This window comes from Erythrolamprus reginae, chromosome 3, assembly GCF_031021105.1.
Source record: "Erythrolamprus reginae isolate rEryReg1 chromosome 3, rEryReg1.hap1, whole genome shotgun sequence".
Lineage (NCBI taxonomy): Eukaryota > Metazoa > Chordata > Lepidosauria > Squamata > Dipsadidae > Erythrolamprus > Erythrolamprus reginae.
The window spans coordinates 44910851-44924255 of NC_091952.1; the positions used below are offsets into that span (position 1 = coordinate 44910851).

The following is a 13405-nucleotide window of genomic DNA, read 5'->3' on the forward strand; positions in this document are numbered from 1 at the left end:
AGGAAGAGCAGCAACCAAGACAATGGTCAAATAAAAAAAAGTCTAGGTCAGAAATGTACCGTAATTTGAAAAATGTCTTAGCCATGTCCTTCCTTAGTTCTCATGAAGATAAAGTGAAGAGGGCAGTATTTTCAGACTTGCATCATTTTTAAAAATTATTATAACCTCATAATAAAAGTATTATTAGCTCGTGTGTCTTTGGTCTCTACGTTTGATCTATTTTCAAAGGCTGACATACATTTATGATGATCAAATTCGAGCTATGGTGACTGACCAGAAAAGCGATCTTGATATTGTGGTAATTCATTTGATAAAATATAGAACAAATTAGCAACTGCTACCCAAAGGTTCGTTTTATGTTAGACAGAATAAAAACGTTATTATACAACATTATTATATAGTCTAAAAAAGAATATATTATATAGTCTAAAAAAGAATACAGTACAGTAATAGCTAAAAAAAATGAAAATCAGGCAACATTTTCTAGAGGTTAGATCAATTTCATTATAACAAAAAGTTACAACTCGGGGGGGCTTTTTAGATTAAAAAATAGAGAAATAAGTCAATATATCTAGAGTTACCATATGTATAACATGCATGATTTTTATAGGGCCTATCAAATTTTTCAACTTTCCATTTCCAAACATTAGGGATTCTCAAAAGTTGTGACATACCCTGGGGACTGTGAAGATTTTCTGTTGCTTTAATATAATTTAATATGCTTGATAAATAATTACATAAATATTATAACTTTTTCATATTTTGTTTTTTTTCATTTGCAAGAATCAATAAAGACATTCTTATCATATGATGGTAGAAAGTGAGTTCTTTCAATGATGCTGAATGAAAGGACAGATAAAAAGAAATACTTCAATGAAAGGATGCTATTGAAAATGCCCTGCTGTCCCTGAGCCACATTATGCTCTGTTAATATTGTTACAGTGAATCTTTAATTAACATTTTCCCATCCCATTATATAAAAGTTGTATCTTTAAACAAAACCTTAAAACACTATAATCCAATCCTGATTAGAAAAAACTCCATTAGAAATTAGCAACCTATCTATTTTAATTTTGGTCAAATAAACCAACTTTACATTCCTTCCTCTTGCTTTCAATTATATTTAGTCCCTTCATATAGTGTCCAACCATTTGATTTCTTGTCATTTTTCTTTATCTCTTTTTACAAAATCACTGACAACATTAACAAATCCCTTTTGTAAATCCAGTATAGAAAAGTTATCTAAGACAGTCTTCTTGTTTACTATTTGTATATCCTTTTTAGTTATCAAAACAACAGCCAGTGACAGACTCACAAATAGATCAAACAGGAAACATGGCAAATGAACTAATTATATTTATTGTAAGACTACATTAATAGAACCTTGCATGTCTTAAAGTACAAATCCCCTGTTATATCTTTTTATCCCTTGATAAATTAGGATAGTTCCTTTCAAAGTTTATTTCTTTGCCCAATAATCAGTTATGGGCTCTTCCCCCTTTTATCTGATCATTTCCATCTTCCAAGATCATTCTCATATTCCATTATACTCAGGTTCATTTCTATATTTAATATTTCATGTTGTTCCATACCTTTCTTTTAGCCTGTTAATTTTAAGTTTACTGTACATTTGAATCAATTTCAGACTTGTCCAGTAAAACATGCTGCATATTATCATAAAGTTTATCAATAATGGCAGAGATCTTTAAAAGTAACATTATGAATACATTATCACAAATATCTCTCAGTGCATCCATTGTTAAAAGATGTTGCTCTTTTCTGCATTAGCAAATCGAGTTTAAGTGTTCTTCCCCTTTAACAATAATCTATATTTCTTTCTGGTGCTCCTCTAATGTCCATCTTCAAGTCCATTTTATCATGTTGTTTTCCTTCTGAATGCAAAAACATAGATTCCCACAAGAAGAATTATTTTGTTCTGTTTCATATTGTTAGCATTAAATCCATCAGAATGAGTGTTGTGGTGGCCTAGAGGTGAAGATGCTTGCCTCCCACTCAGAAGGTTAAAAGTTCAATCCTAGGCAGTGACAAATGTTTCTCTCTCAGGACACAAAGAGAAAATATCTGCTGCAAACTCTACATAGGCATCAGGAAGAACATCCAACTAGTAAATCCAACTCCATTCAGTCGCCCTGACTACCTCGAATAAAAGGTTTACATGGTGATAAAAAGGGGCAAAATCCATTTGGACCTTTAAAATTCCTTTACAACATTCTAAAAACACCCTTTTGTTATTAATTAAAAAAGAATAAAATCCGTAACTTAAAAACTTTTTTAATAAAGAATTGAAGGAAACCCACCCAGTGAATATCATGACACTTGCTATTCCACAGGTACTCAATATTTTAAAAATAATAAAAAGTTTATTTCAAAGTGATTAAGAAATGAGGATCAGTCCAACCTTATCTTCTTAAAGGCTACATTAATGGAATCCTTGATTCCCGATTGCTCAACTCACAAATAGATCACAAAAAGATCAGTTCCTGCCCTTTTACTTATGAGGACCTACTGTCTGGAGTGGACTCTGGAGTAATCTGATAATCTCTCTTTTCACCAGAGAGATTTTGGCAGCCCTGGAACCTGCCCATCAACTTTGGCCATAGTTTCATCCCTACTTCTTCAGGGATGTCTTCAGTGCATCATGTCTTCACCAGAAGTCCTAATGCTTGTATTATTACCCATATTATTTCTATATTATTTTGTACTATTATATTATCCTTACTATTACCATGTTAATTATATTTTATGCTTATTTATATTTACAGATTTTAGTATATATGCTATACACCCTGGCTCTAAATCTGCCTGTAATAAAGTTTTGATTTGAAAATGCCCTGCTTAGGGAATTTCCCTGGTCTTGATTGGTCATTTTTCATGCCAGGTCTTTTATCCAACATAGATCAAACATTTGGAAGCATTAATTTTATAACAGTATTATCCTCAAAGCCACTAAAACTATAGCTCACTTCTTTCATCTTATTTTTAAAATTCTATTTTAAAAAAATCAAATGCAAAATAGTTATTTTCAGGTAGATTTTTAAATGTTAAAATGTCAATACGTTTTTGAATGAATAGACTAGACTAGAGCAACTATCTGAGACAGCACTAGAAGTTCAGAGACAGCTCTTACCATGAGGCCAATCTATTTAATACAATCTTCATTGTGATTTAAGGGATAAAAGCCCCATTATCTAAAAACACTGACATCTGGTAATACAAGAACCAAGGAAAAAACAGAACAAAGGAACCTCTATTAAACATAGTACCAAGAAAACAATTCATGTGCCACTAACAATGTATTTCAGATATTTATGAATACAATGCACACCGAGCAGGACAAAGCAGTAAATAAGCAGTAGCTTCTTTTGCTGAAATTGTTCAGCATCCTATCTCTAAAAGAGTTTAGTAGTTCTATGGATTTCATTTTAAAAGAATTTTAGTATGTATTTATGCTAAAACTGTTGGCAGAAAATCTGCTTATATTTTGGTCCCAGTAGTTTCCATTCCAAAAGTAGCTCCACGCTAGGCCACAACTCAGCCATAGCTCGCAAGAAAATGGACACTGGACTTAAAAAAAAAAATTGCCAATAATTTATTGAATCACCTCTTCAATAATGGTTCAGTTGTACAAGGGAGGAACCAGTGATTCCTAGGTCAGAAATGGCCATCATATGAATATATGTACAACTGACTTTAAGACCACCAAACACTGCACCAAACATCTGTTTATTTTGGAAGGATGAAAATAAGTTTCAATTTAAACCTCTGAGAATATTTTTTTAAAAAAACCTTTGCATTAACATTAAGCAATTAACTGTATTGTTCATAGCTTCATCTTTATCTACAGTAAATATTTTAATCAAGGCAAACCCCATTCAGTAGCTTTAAGACAATTCAAGCTAAAGAGAAGAATAAGATTTATAATTTGCTGCCAAGCCCATGTTGGAAAGCCAACTCAGATTTTTATTTGAAATAAAATACTGTGATGTCAGTTATATTTTATTCCCCAGTATATTGTTCTGAAGGTAGCTGTCTTAGCTGTCACATCATCTAGCCCTGAAACTCAGTACCTTAAATTGGAAGCGATGGAAACCAACCTTCTTTTTCTAGGGTAACAGCATAAATGTCAATTCTTAGATTATCTAGCCTCAACTGGGAAATCCATACATTGCTACATATATATGCCCACAAAAGAAACAGGAATGATTGAAAAGCTTCAAAAGAAAAGTTTTAGAAAGAAGTACAGGAAAAGGAAGAACAAAAGAATATCCTGAAGCAGAGATGTATGTTGTTTGGGCCGGCACGAAAGCCAACACCCCCAGAACATTTTCAGCTAAAATATTAAGAGAACAAAAATTGTGAGTTTTCTACTTGCTGCTGAATTTAGTTGGAATTTCCCAAACTTTCACTTCAATTTAGTTCTACAATGTCAGCTATATGGAAAAGTAAGTGAATATAAAAGATGAAATTTTAACCAAGTGCCTAGAACAGTGATCCTGAATCCTTTTTTCGTTGGGTGCCAAGCGTGCGTCCATATCCATAATGCCCTCCATGTCCAACCCCCCGTGCATATACACATAACCCCCCCATGCCCCACCCCTTGCACACAGACACATCCCGTTCCTCCGTTTCCTGACTTCCAGCGAGCCAGGTAGGCCCGGTTTTTGCCCTCCCCAGGCTCCAGAGGTGGCACGTGTGCCATAGGTTCGCCATTATGGGCCTAGAATATTCCATAGGCTGTGACAAGCAGAAGATCCATCCACAGTAACTGAATTTAAACATGCCTGGGATAAACATATATCCATCCTAAGATAAAATACAGAAAATAGTATAAGGGCAGACTAGATGGACCAGGAGGTCTTTTTCTGCCGTCAGACTTCTATGTTTCTATGTCATTTCTCTTGTAAGTAAAAAAAACAAACCCTACTTTAATTGAGCTATGATTGTGGTAAAGTGATTCATTGCCTATAAAATCAGAAAGTGTATTCTTGATAATACAAGGCTTTATTACAAAGTACTGCAAGACTCTTTATTCATGTTCTCATCTACAGATTCAAAAGAAGATAGTCCCAAATCATTTCTGCAAAGTTGCTGATCTAAAACACATACCGGTAACTTGGAATTTAAAGTACTGAAAGAAAAAGCAATTCAATTTTTCAGCTTTTTGAGACTTCTACCAAACATGAGACAATGTCCCTTCATGTTGTTTTCATTTCTAACACACACATTAAATGCTTTTATACACTGAAATTCCAACTAAATTTTAAATAAATAAATTGTATCACTAGTTGGGTGATCCTTTCCGGAAATTTTCCCTAATAAGTACAAGTAAGTAAATCTATTGGATTACTTCTTTCCCCTAAATCTGATATATGTCCAATTTCCAATACTGCCCTCTCAGTCAGAAGACAATTGTAATTCAAAGAATAATAAATGGACCAAAATATTTGTTATGTATTGATTTGTTATGTATCACGTCTTTTGCTGAATTTTTTAAATTAAGAGAGACTAGGATAGCACTATTTCATAGAAACATAGAAGTCTGACGGCAGAAAAAGACCTCCTGGTCCATCTAGTCTGCCCTTATACTATTTTCTGTATTTTATCTTAGGATGGATATATGTTTATCCCAGGCATGTTTAAATTCAGTTACTGTGGATTTATCTACCACGTCTGCTGGAAGTTTGTTCCAAGGATCTACTACTCTTTCAGTAAAATAATATTTTCTCATGTTGCTTTTGATCTTTCCCCCAACTAACTTCAGATTGTGTCCCCTTGTTCTTGTGTTCACTTTCCTATTAAAAACACTTCCCTCCTGGACCTTATTTAACCCTTTAATATATTTAAATGTTTTGATCATGTCCCCCCTTTTCCTTCTGTCCTCCAGACTATACAGATTGAGTTCATTAAGTCTTTCCTGATACGTTTTATGCTTAAAACCTTCCACCATTCTTGTAGCCCGTCTTTGGACCCGTTCAATTTTGTCTATATCTTTTTGTAGGTGAGGTCTCCAGAACTGAACACAATATTCCAAATGTGGTCTCACATTTCGGCCTTGTTCTGGCCTCATCAGCTAGCCATACCCTTACTGGGATTTGATCCTGCAGCTTCTGCCTTGTAAGGCAGAGAATTAACCTCTAGGCCACAAGATCTGATCCCTTCAGCTTAGTACCAGGGAGGGGCTATATGGTTTTTTTGTCAGATCACCCTGGTATATTGAGGGAGCATCACAGCTTCCTTTTTGCCTCTCAGCCCAACCCAGGGCCATTTGAAGGCAGTTAATTTTGTTCATAGCCAAGAAGCTATATTCTGTATGTATCACATGTTTTTTGCTGAAATTTTAAAATTATATATATATATTCATAGATTTTCAAAGGTACTGGTATAAAGGTCTTGGCATATTCGTATTTCTTTCTGTGTAAGTTTCACAGATTCCTGGTGATGTTTCAATGAGGTCCCACTCATCATCTTCATGCTGGTGGTTTTGACTTTGTGCTAGGGTGAGCAAAGGGTTTGCTCAAATGTTTTGGAGGGAAACTTAGAACATTCATATTTGGGCGGGCTCTTTCTAGTATTATCATTGGTTAAGGCTCTGTTCCTCAGTTCAGTTCGAATCAATAAATGCTCCTGTATCTATGCTGGTCTGTTGTTGCCTATTGCAGCCCACTACACAGTATTATTTACCAACAGCAAATACAGACATTGTTAAAATAAAGGCATGTCTTTAGTTGCATTTAGATTTAGATTTAATTGGATTTATATGCCGCCCCTCTCCATCCTATTAAACTTAATTAATCTAAGTCAGTGATGGTGAACCTTTTTTTCCTTGGGTGCTGAAAGAGCATGGGCGCACACTATCGCACATGCGCGAGTGCCCACGCCCATAATTCAATGCCTGAGGTGGGCGAAAACAGCTTCCCCCGTCCTCTGGAGGCCTTCTGAAGGCTGGAAACCACCTGTTTCCCATTTCCCAACTTCTGATGGGCCCAGTAGGCTCATTTTTCACCCTCCCCAGGCTCCAAAGGCTTCGAGAAGGGCGGCATAGATATCTAATAAATAAATAAATAAATTTAGTACAATGAAAACAAAAATGAGAAGCTAGTTCAACATTTTTTTAGCCCTATTCTATCATCTCAAGGCAAAAATGTGATGTTGGCCTCAACTAACTTAATTCCTTACACTGCAACACTTTCTATAAAGCTAGAAGATTCATGTTGAAACAGAATTACAAGAATACCTGCAAAGAGCAGAAAAAAAGAAGCTGAAAGTGTTCTCCCAGAGCATCACTTTCCGCAGACAGCAAGGAAGACTCAAGCTGAAAACACATGGCAGATTCAGCAGGATTTGCTACAAAAGACTTGTACCTTGAGCCCTAGTGCTCCCTGCAGTATAAACTGGGCACTGAATTCAGCCCAGTGCTACATAGTTCCCTGCAGAAAGGGCTCACATTTTTCCACAGCTGGTTACCCAACTGTTGCCCTCCCATTGCAAGCTGTGTTTCGCAGGAAAGCTTCATACTAGGCAATGCCAGACAGTAACCCAAACCCCCCTTTGAGACAGAACTGAGGAAGGGGGGGGGGTGAATGTGGGAGGAGCCAAAAGATTTTTCGGAGATTGGGGTGGCCACTTTTAGCTAGGGCAGCAGCTATTCTGCAAAGCCCCTTGGCTGTAACTTCTACATATCCACTTCCCCCACCACTTACAAGGCTAATCACCCCCTGGAGTGTCCTGACCTTTCCTGATGTCAACATTTGTTGTATTGTCAAGGCACACAAAAGAACTGCCTAGGCCTTCTCTCCAGGGGAAATGATGAAGCAGCATTACCCAGGAGGAGATCAGGCAACAGAAGCCGCTCCTGCCTAACACATGATCTTGCAGAATGCCGGAATCTTTCGTGTATATGTCCTGTGCAAATGGCAGAATGTAGTAATCGAGTTTCAAGATTCAAAGGAGGCATCTGCTATCTGCTCATATAACCTATCAAAATCAAAAGGGAAGCAAACTAGGTGATTCTAACCACAGTTTGTAACTTGGCTGAAAGGAGGACAATACTGGGGTATTGCTTGAAAACAAAATGAATAAAATAATCTTAACTGATGAGCTCCTAAGGCACAACACAATAAACCAATTTAGGGTATTGTACAACAGGGAGTAGCTACTTTAATGCTGCTGGGAATACAGTGAGTATTAATGGCAGATAGATTGAAGTTGCTTGAATTAAATCTGCCTAAATAGTTCAGGTGGAATGCAGAATATTTTTCAAAGCTAACAAAGACACGAAAGCCCAATTTCCATCTGCATTTAACCTTAGAGTAAGTCTTCAATGTGCATCATGAACTTTTTAAAAAAAGAAAAATGTACCTCAACTTTGCAAATTATACATTAGTTTGTCCTAAATATGTTCCTTGGGCCCTCAGAAATGTATTAAAACACTCTCCACTTCCATTCAGACATTAATAATAATTAATCATTCGATATTTATGACAGTCATAAAGCCTAAGAATTTGTTTTTATCATTCAAAGACTGGGATTCTCATTTTAATTATATATCTATCCATTCAATGCCCTATTTTTATTAGTCCCCATTTCTATCCTTTTCTACTTAATCACAGAACAGGTAATCAGCCTGCTCATATTTGTAAACACAGAATTTAATTGCTGACAAATAGGCATATCCATTTTGATTTCAGGTTCTTTGGAAGACAAAGAATTGTAAGAATTAACTTTCTTCAACTTGATAGCTTCTAGTTATGCAGAACTATATAATTCCTGCCATTTTCTAGGTAAGTTGAGGAAAGCTAATTAAAGCTCATATGTTTGGCAAGTTTCGTGTATTATCTCTTTATATACTGTATTGTTTCACTAGTTATGATGGACCTTAAATACTGTATATCCTACTATCAATTCTATAATACTTATTCCCCACTTTCTTCTTAATACTCATTTTATAACCTAGTCATCACAGCATATTGCATATAGGCATCTATTTTTACTTGGATACTATAAAAAACTAGTTAAGTGATATAAAATAACTCCCACAAATGACTGTATGACTGAAACTTTGTTGCTTGTATCATTACAATTTATGTTGACTTGTTCCTAATATGTTTTGATCGCTTATATGTACCCGGACTATTATTAAGTGTTGTACCTTGCGGTTCTTGAGGAACTTATATTTTATTTTATGTACACCAAGATGAATTTCTTGTGTGTCCTATCATACTTGGCCAATAAAATTCAATTCTATTCTATTCTATTCTATTGTTATGATTATGAGCTCCTCGATTAATTTCACAACAGTTATGAATTCAGTAGTAATTTTTAAAAAGCCATTCTAGGGAATGTCTGCCTTGTAGGATTATTTTTCTAAACATTTTTCTAAAATCAATAAAATATTAATTAAAATTATGCTTTTATAATAAATTTGTTTCAAGAAAAGCATCACAGAAAAATGTAGATATTCGAGATGACAGTCACTCCGGACTAAACTATTTGACAGTGATGCTGTATACAGATAGTTCTCCACTTACAACCACAACTGAGCTCAAAATTTCTGTTTGTAATGTTCTTACATTGTAAGAACATAAGAAGAGCCATGCTGAATTGGGCCAAAGCCCATTGAGTCCAGCATTCTGTGTCACACAGTGGCCCACCAATTGCACATGGGGATCTTGAGCAGAAAGAGAAGGCAAAACCCTCCCTTTCCCTTGACCCCCAACAAATAGTACCCGCGGGAATCCTGCCTGCCTCAACCAACATAGAGGCGGCACCTGGACATCCATTGTTAAATTAATATTACAATCTTTCTTGTCACAGTTAAGTAAATCACTGCATTTATTAAATTAACACGGTTAAGGGAATCTGGCTTCTTCATTGACTTTGTCAAAAGGTCACAAAAGGGGATCACATGACCCAAGGACACTATAACCATCATAAATATGAACCAGTTGCTCAGTTGCCCAAATTTTGATTACATGACCACAGGGATACTGCAATGGTTGTGTGAAAAATGGTCATATCACTTTTTTCAGTGATATGACACTCAATAACTTTGAGTGTTCACTGAATGAACACTCAAGGACTACACTGTACCTGTAGTTTTTACTGAAACAGGAATCATAAACTGCCTTTCAGAAATATCAAATAGTGTAGAATTGTCTACATTTTTGCCATCGACTGACGAATGACTTCACATTTCTGAAGTAAAGCCATGCTCTCTTCACTCTAACAGTGACTAGTAGTAATGTACAGAGCAAAAATAGGAACCTTAGAAGATATAACATCAGAGTATAGATAAATGTAATGTTTGGGTCTTTTATCACATCTTTCCATTCTGTTGAAGAAATCATGCTGCATTGCTTCCTTTATTATTTCAGTGACCACAACCAGCTACATGAGTTTCTCATATAACAATAAGAAACTGCCATTTTAAGGCTAATATTTTTTTTTTGTCTTACAATAGTATAACCTCAATAAATTTAATTATTAATAGTGTTAATGTAAACAAAACACAGTGAATGATAAATACAGGAAAAAGCATCCATAAGAACTTTTCAGATGTCTGTTAGCAGTTACTGCCCGGAAACAGAGTGAAAGACACACCCATGTTCAAGTTGATGTTACCAAACCAGCATCACCCTTCACTATTAGTGAAATGACTGCTATGAATTAGGGGGGAAATGCATGTGACAGATACAGGTAAAACCATACAAGAAAGATAAAGCAGCAACAAAGGAACCACGTTGATTTTCTCTCTCAGAAAAAAATCAACTCCCAGATTTCTCAATCTGTCTAAATCCCTGTGTTTTTGACAATCAGAGGAATTGTATACCCGAAACTCTTGAAGAACAAAAGAGTTTGCTGACCTACGCTGGGTTCAAAGGAATGGAGAGGATCTATTCTAGGAATATAAATCCTCTCTGGAACCAACTGCCTCCCCAGGTCCCTATTGCCCCCACCCTCCTAGCCTTCAGGGGGATGTAGGCTAGGAGGGTGGCCAGCAGGCCTGGGGCCCTTGAGCGATATCATCCAGCTCCAGCCAAGAAGGATGAATGGTTTTACACTTAGTTTTACTGTTTTGAATTTTTTTAAAAAATTGTTGTATGCCGCCCAGAATCCGGAAGGAGTTGGGTGCCTTAAAAATCCAATAGATTAGATTAATTAGATTAGATAGATAGATAGATAGATAGATAGATAGATAGATAGATAGATAGATAGATAGATAGATAGACAGACAGACAGACAGAGAGACAGAGAGAGAGACAGAGAGAGATGGGTGGGTGGGTGGTTAGGGAGAGAGAGAGAGAGAGATAGTATAGAGAGGACAAAGCATCACTTCTCTAAGGCAGCAGCAGCAGCAACAGAATCATTTCCTCTTTCCCTGTCAAATTCATCCCTAAAATTTCCTTATTGGGAAGTGACAAGCAGGAAGGATCAAAAAAATTTAACAAAAAAAAAATCAAGACAAAGTGGAAATAGCCCAATGGATTTTATGGAGTCACACTACTGTAAAGCAAATGCAGAAGAGGGCCATCATACCAAGTTATTCTGAAGATGAAGATGGAGCAAGCTGGGCTGCTGACTAAAGGGAAGGGCACATCTAAACAGTCACTGTTTAGGTGGCAGGAAGCCCAAAGAGGGGCATCCGAAACTCTCCTCCACTCCACCCGAGGGGAGCACAGCAACACCCCCCCAAGCCCCACCCGGCAGGTGGAACCAGCCCCTACTTTCCGCCCCCCACCACCTCCACAAAAAAAAAACCTGGCAGCGCAGCTCTCACCTTCTCCACGTTCTCCACGTTGAATTCCAGGTTTTGCTGGAGGTGGAAAGCCGGATCCCCTCGGCGCTCCATGGTGCCTCCCTCCCACCCACCCACCCCCGCCAGCCCGGAGCCCTTCGTCCTCTTCCTCTTCAGCTCGAGCTGGGCAGCAGCATCGCGAGGAAGAGGATGGCGGGAGGCGGAGGCACAAGGAAAGGGGCGCCTCGGCAGGGCCGGCGGCCGGTCTGTTGTATTCTTTTGATTTTCAATGGGGCGGCCGGCCCTCCGCTCGTCTCCGCAGAGACACTGGGCGCATGGCTCAGCGCGACCACTTTAGCCGATTCCTCCCCAATGGGTGCCAATGGGGCGAGGGGGAGCGCCTATCGGCTTGTCTGCAATAGGAGGAGGGGCGAGCCTCTACGTCCCCGGCGGGGCCACGGGAGTGAATGGGCAGGTTTTGTTTTTTTAAAATACCTGCCTCTCCTCAATTTGGGGAGAGGGATTCTTCCCCCCCCCCCCGGCCAGGTGAATTGAAACGACCCGGTCTTCGGACGGAATCAAAGGGAAAGCTATACCAATCCCTATTTGGGGGGGAGGAATCCTTCGGTCCGCCTGCCCTTCTGTCTTTTTAATGGCGGAGGAAGTACCGGTCCGTCTCACAGCTGAACGATGGGCGTCTCGCTTGCCTGCCTGCCTCCTTCTCTTGGCTCGCCGACCCCCTCCGCTCCGCAGTTGGTGGGTCGGTCTCCCTGCCTGAGGCGGCAACCTACCGCCGCCGCTTCCCCCCTTGTCCCGCAAACCCGACTGGTTGTTGACTGACAGTTGGGTTGGGCGATCTAAACGAAGGAGGAGAACGGGGTCCTGGCGCGCTTTACAGGGGCGGTCCGTATCAAACGCCGTCTGCCGGGTTAGTTAATATCGCCCTTCCATTCAGGCAACGAGGACAACCCTCTCCTGTTTGCGGAGGACCATCCTCTCCGCGTTGGATTACGGGAATTGTAGTTCTAAATCTGATCGGCGCGTTAACGAATAGGGCGAGGGCAACAATGGGTGGGAGTTGTAGTTTCAGCGGACCGTGTTTCTTTCCCACACTCTTTAGGGGGTGGGGGGAATAAAATGGCGCTTGGTAAAATGATGAGATGAACGTGGGGACTTTTAATAACGGGGGGGGGGGGTGTTTCGACAAAAAGTCCTGGATTCTTGTCACACGTTTTTTTAAAATTTTAATATGTATTAACGTTTATATGTTTTATTGTTTCCCCTCTCAACGTGTTCGTCGCTTTCTGGTTCTATTTTTCCGTCTTTGTCGTTTATTTTATTTTATTTATTTTTGTCAAGTACGTATTGGTAGTATACAAATAACTGTTTATATACATGATATTGGTACTAATGAGAGAGAAACTTAGGACAGGGATGGTAGGCACCCTGTTGTACTTATGTACGCCCTTATGCATGAGTATATCGTTACTGTATTTGGTTCTGTACTGTAACTTGTTGCTTGTATCCTAAGATTTTTATTGATATTGATTGTTTCTTCATTGCTTATTTGACCCCTATGACAATCATTAAGTGTTGTACCACATGATTCTTGACAAATGTATCTTTTTATTTTATGTACACTGAGAGCAT

General features: G+C 38.2%; 1 protein-coding gene across 2 annotated transcripts in view; it reads right to left on the bottom strand.

The window, feature by feature from the left end:
* Window positions 1-12664, bottom strand: part of IPO13 (importin 13) — a 64467-nt gene extending 51803 nt beyond the window's left edge. The window contains exon 1 of one of the 2 annotated variants that reach the window (XM_070745036.1): window positions 11798-12664. In XM_070745036.1, the coding sequence (XP_070601137.1) occupies window positions 11798-11869 (72 nt within the window). In that variant the 5' untranslated portion in view covers window positions 11870-12664. The remainder of the gene's footprint in view (window positions 1-11797) is intronic. The other variant, XM_070745035.1, reaches the window with a different exon arrangement.
* Window positions 12665-13405: the final 741 nt, after the last annotated feature.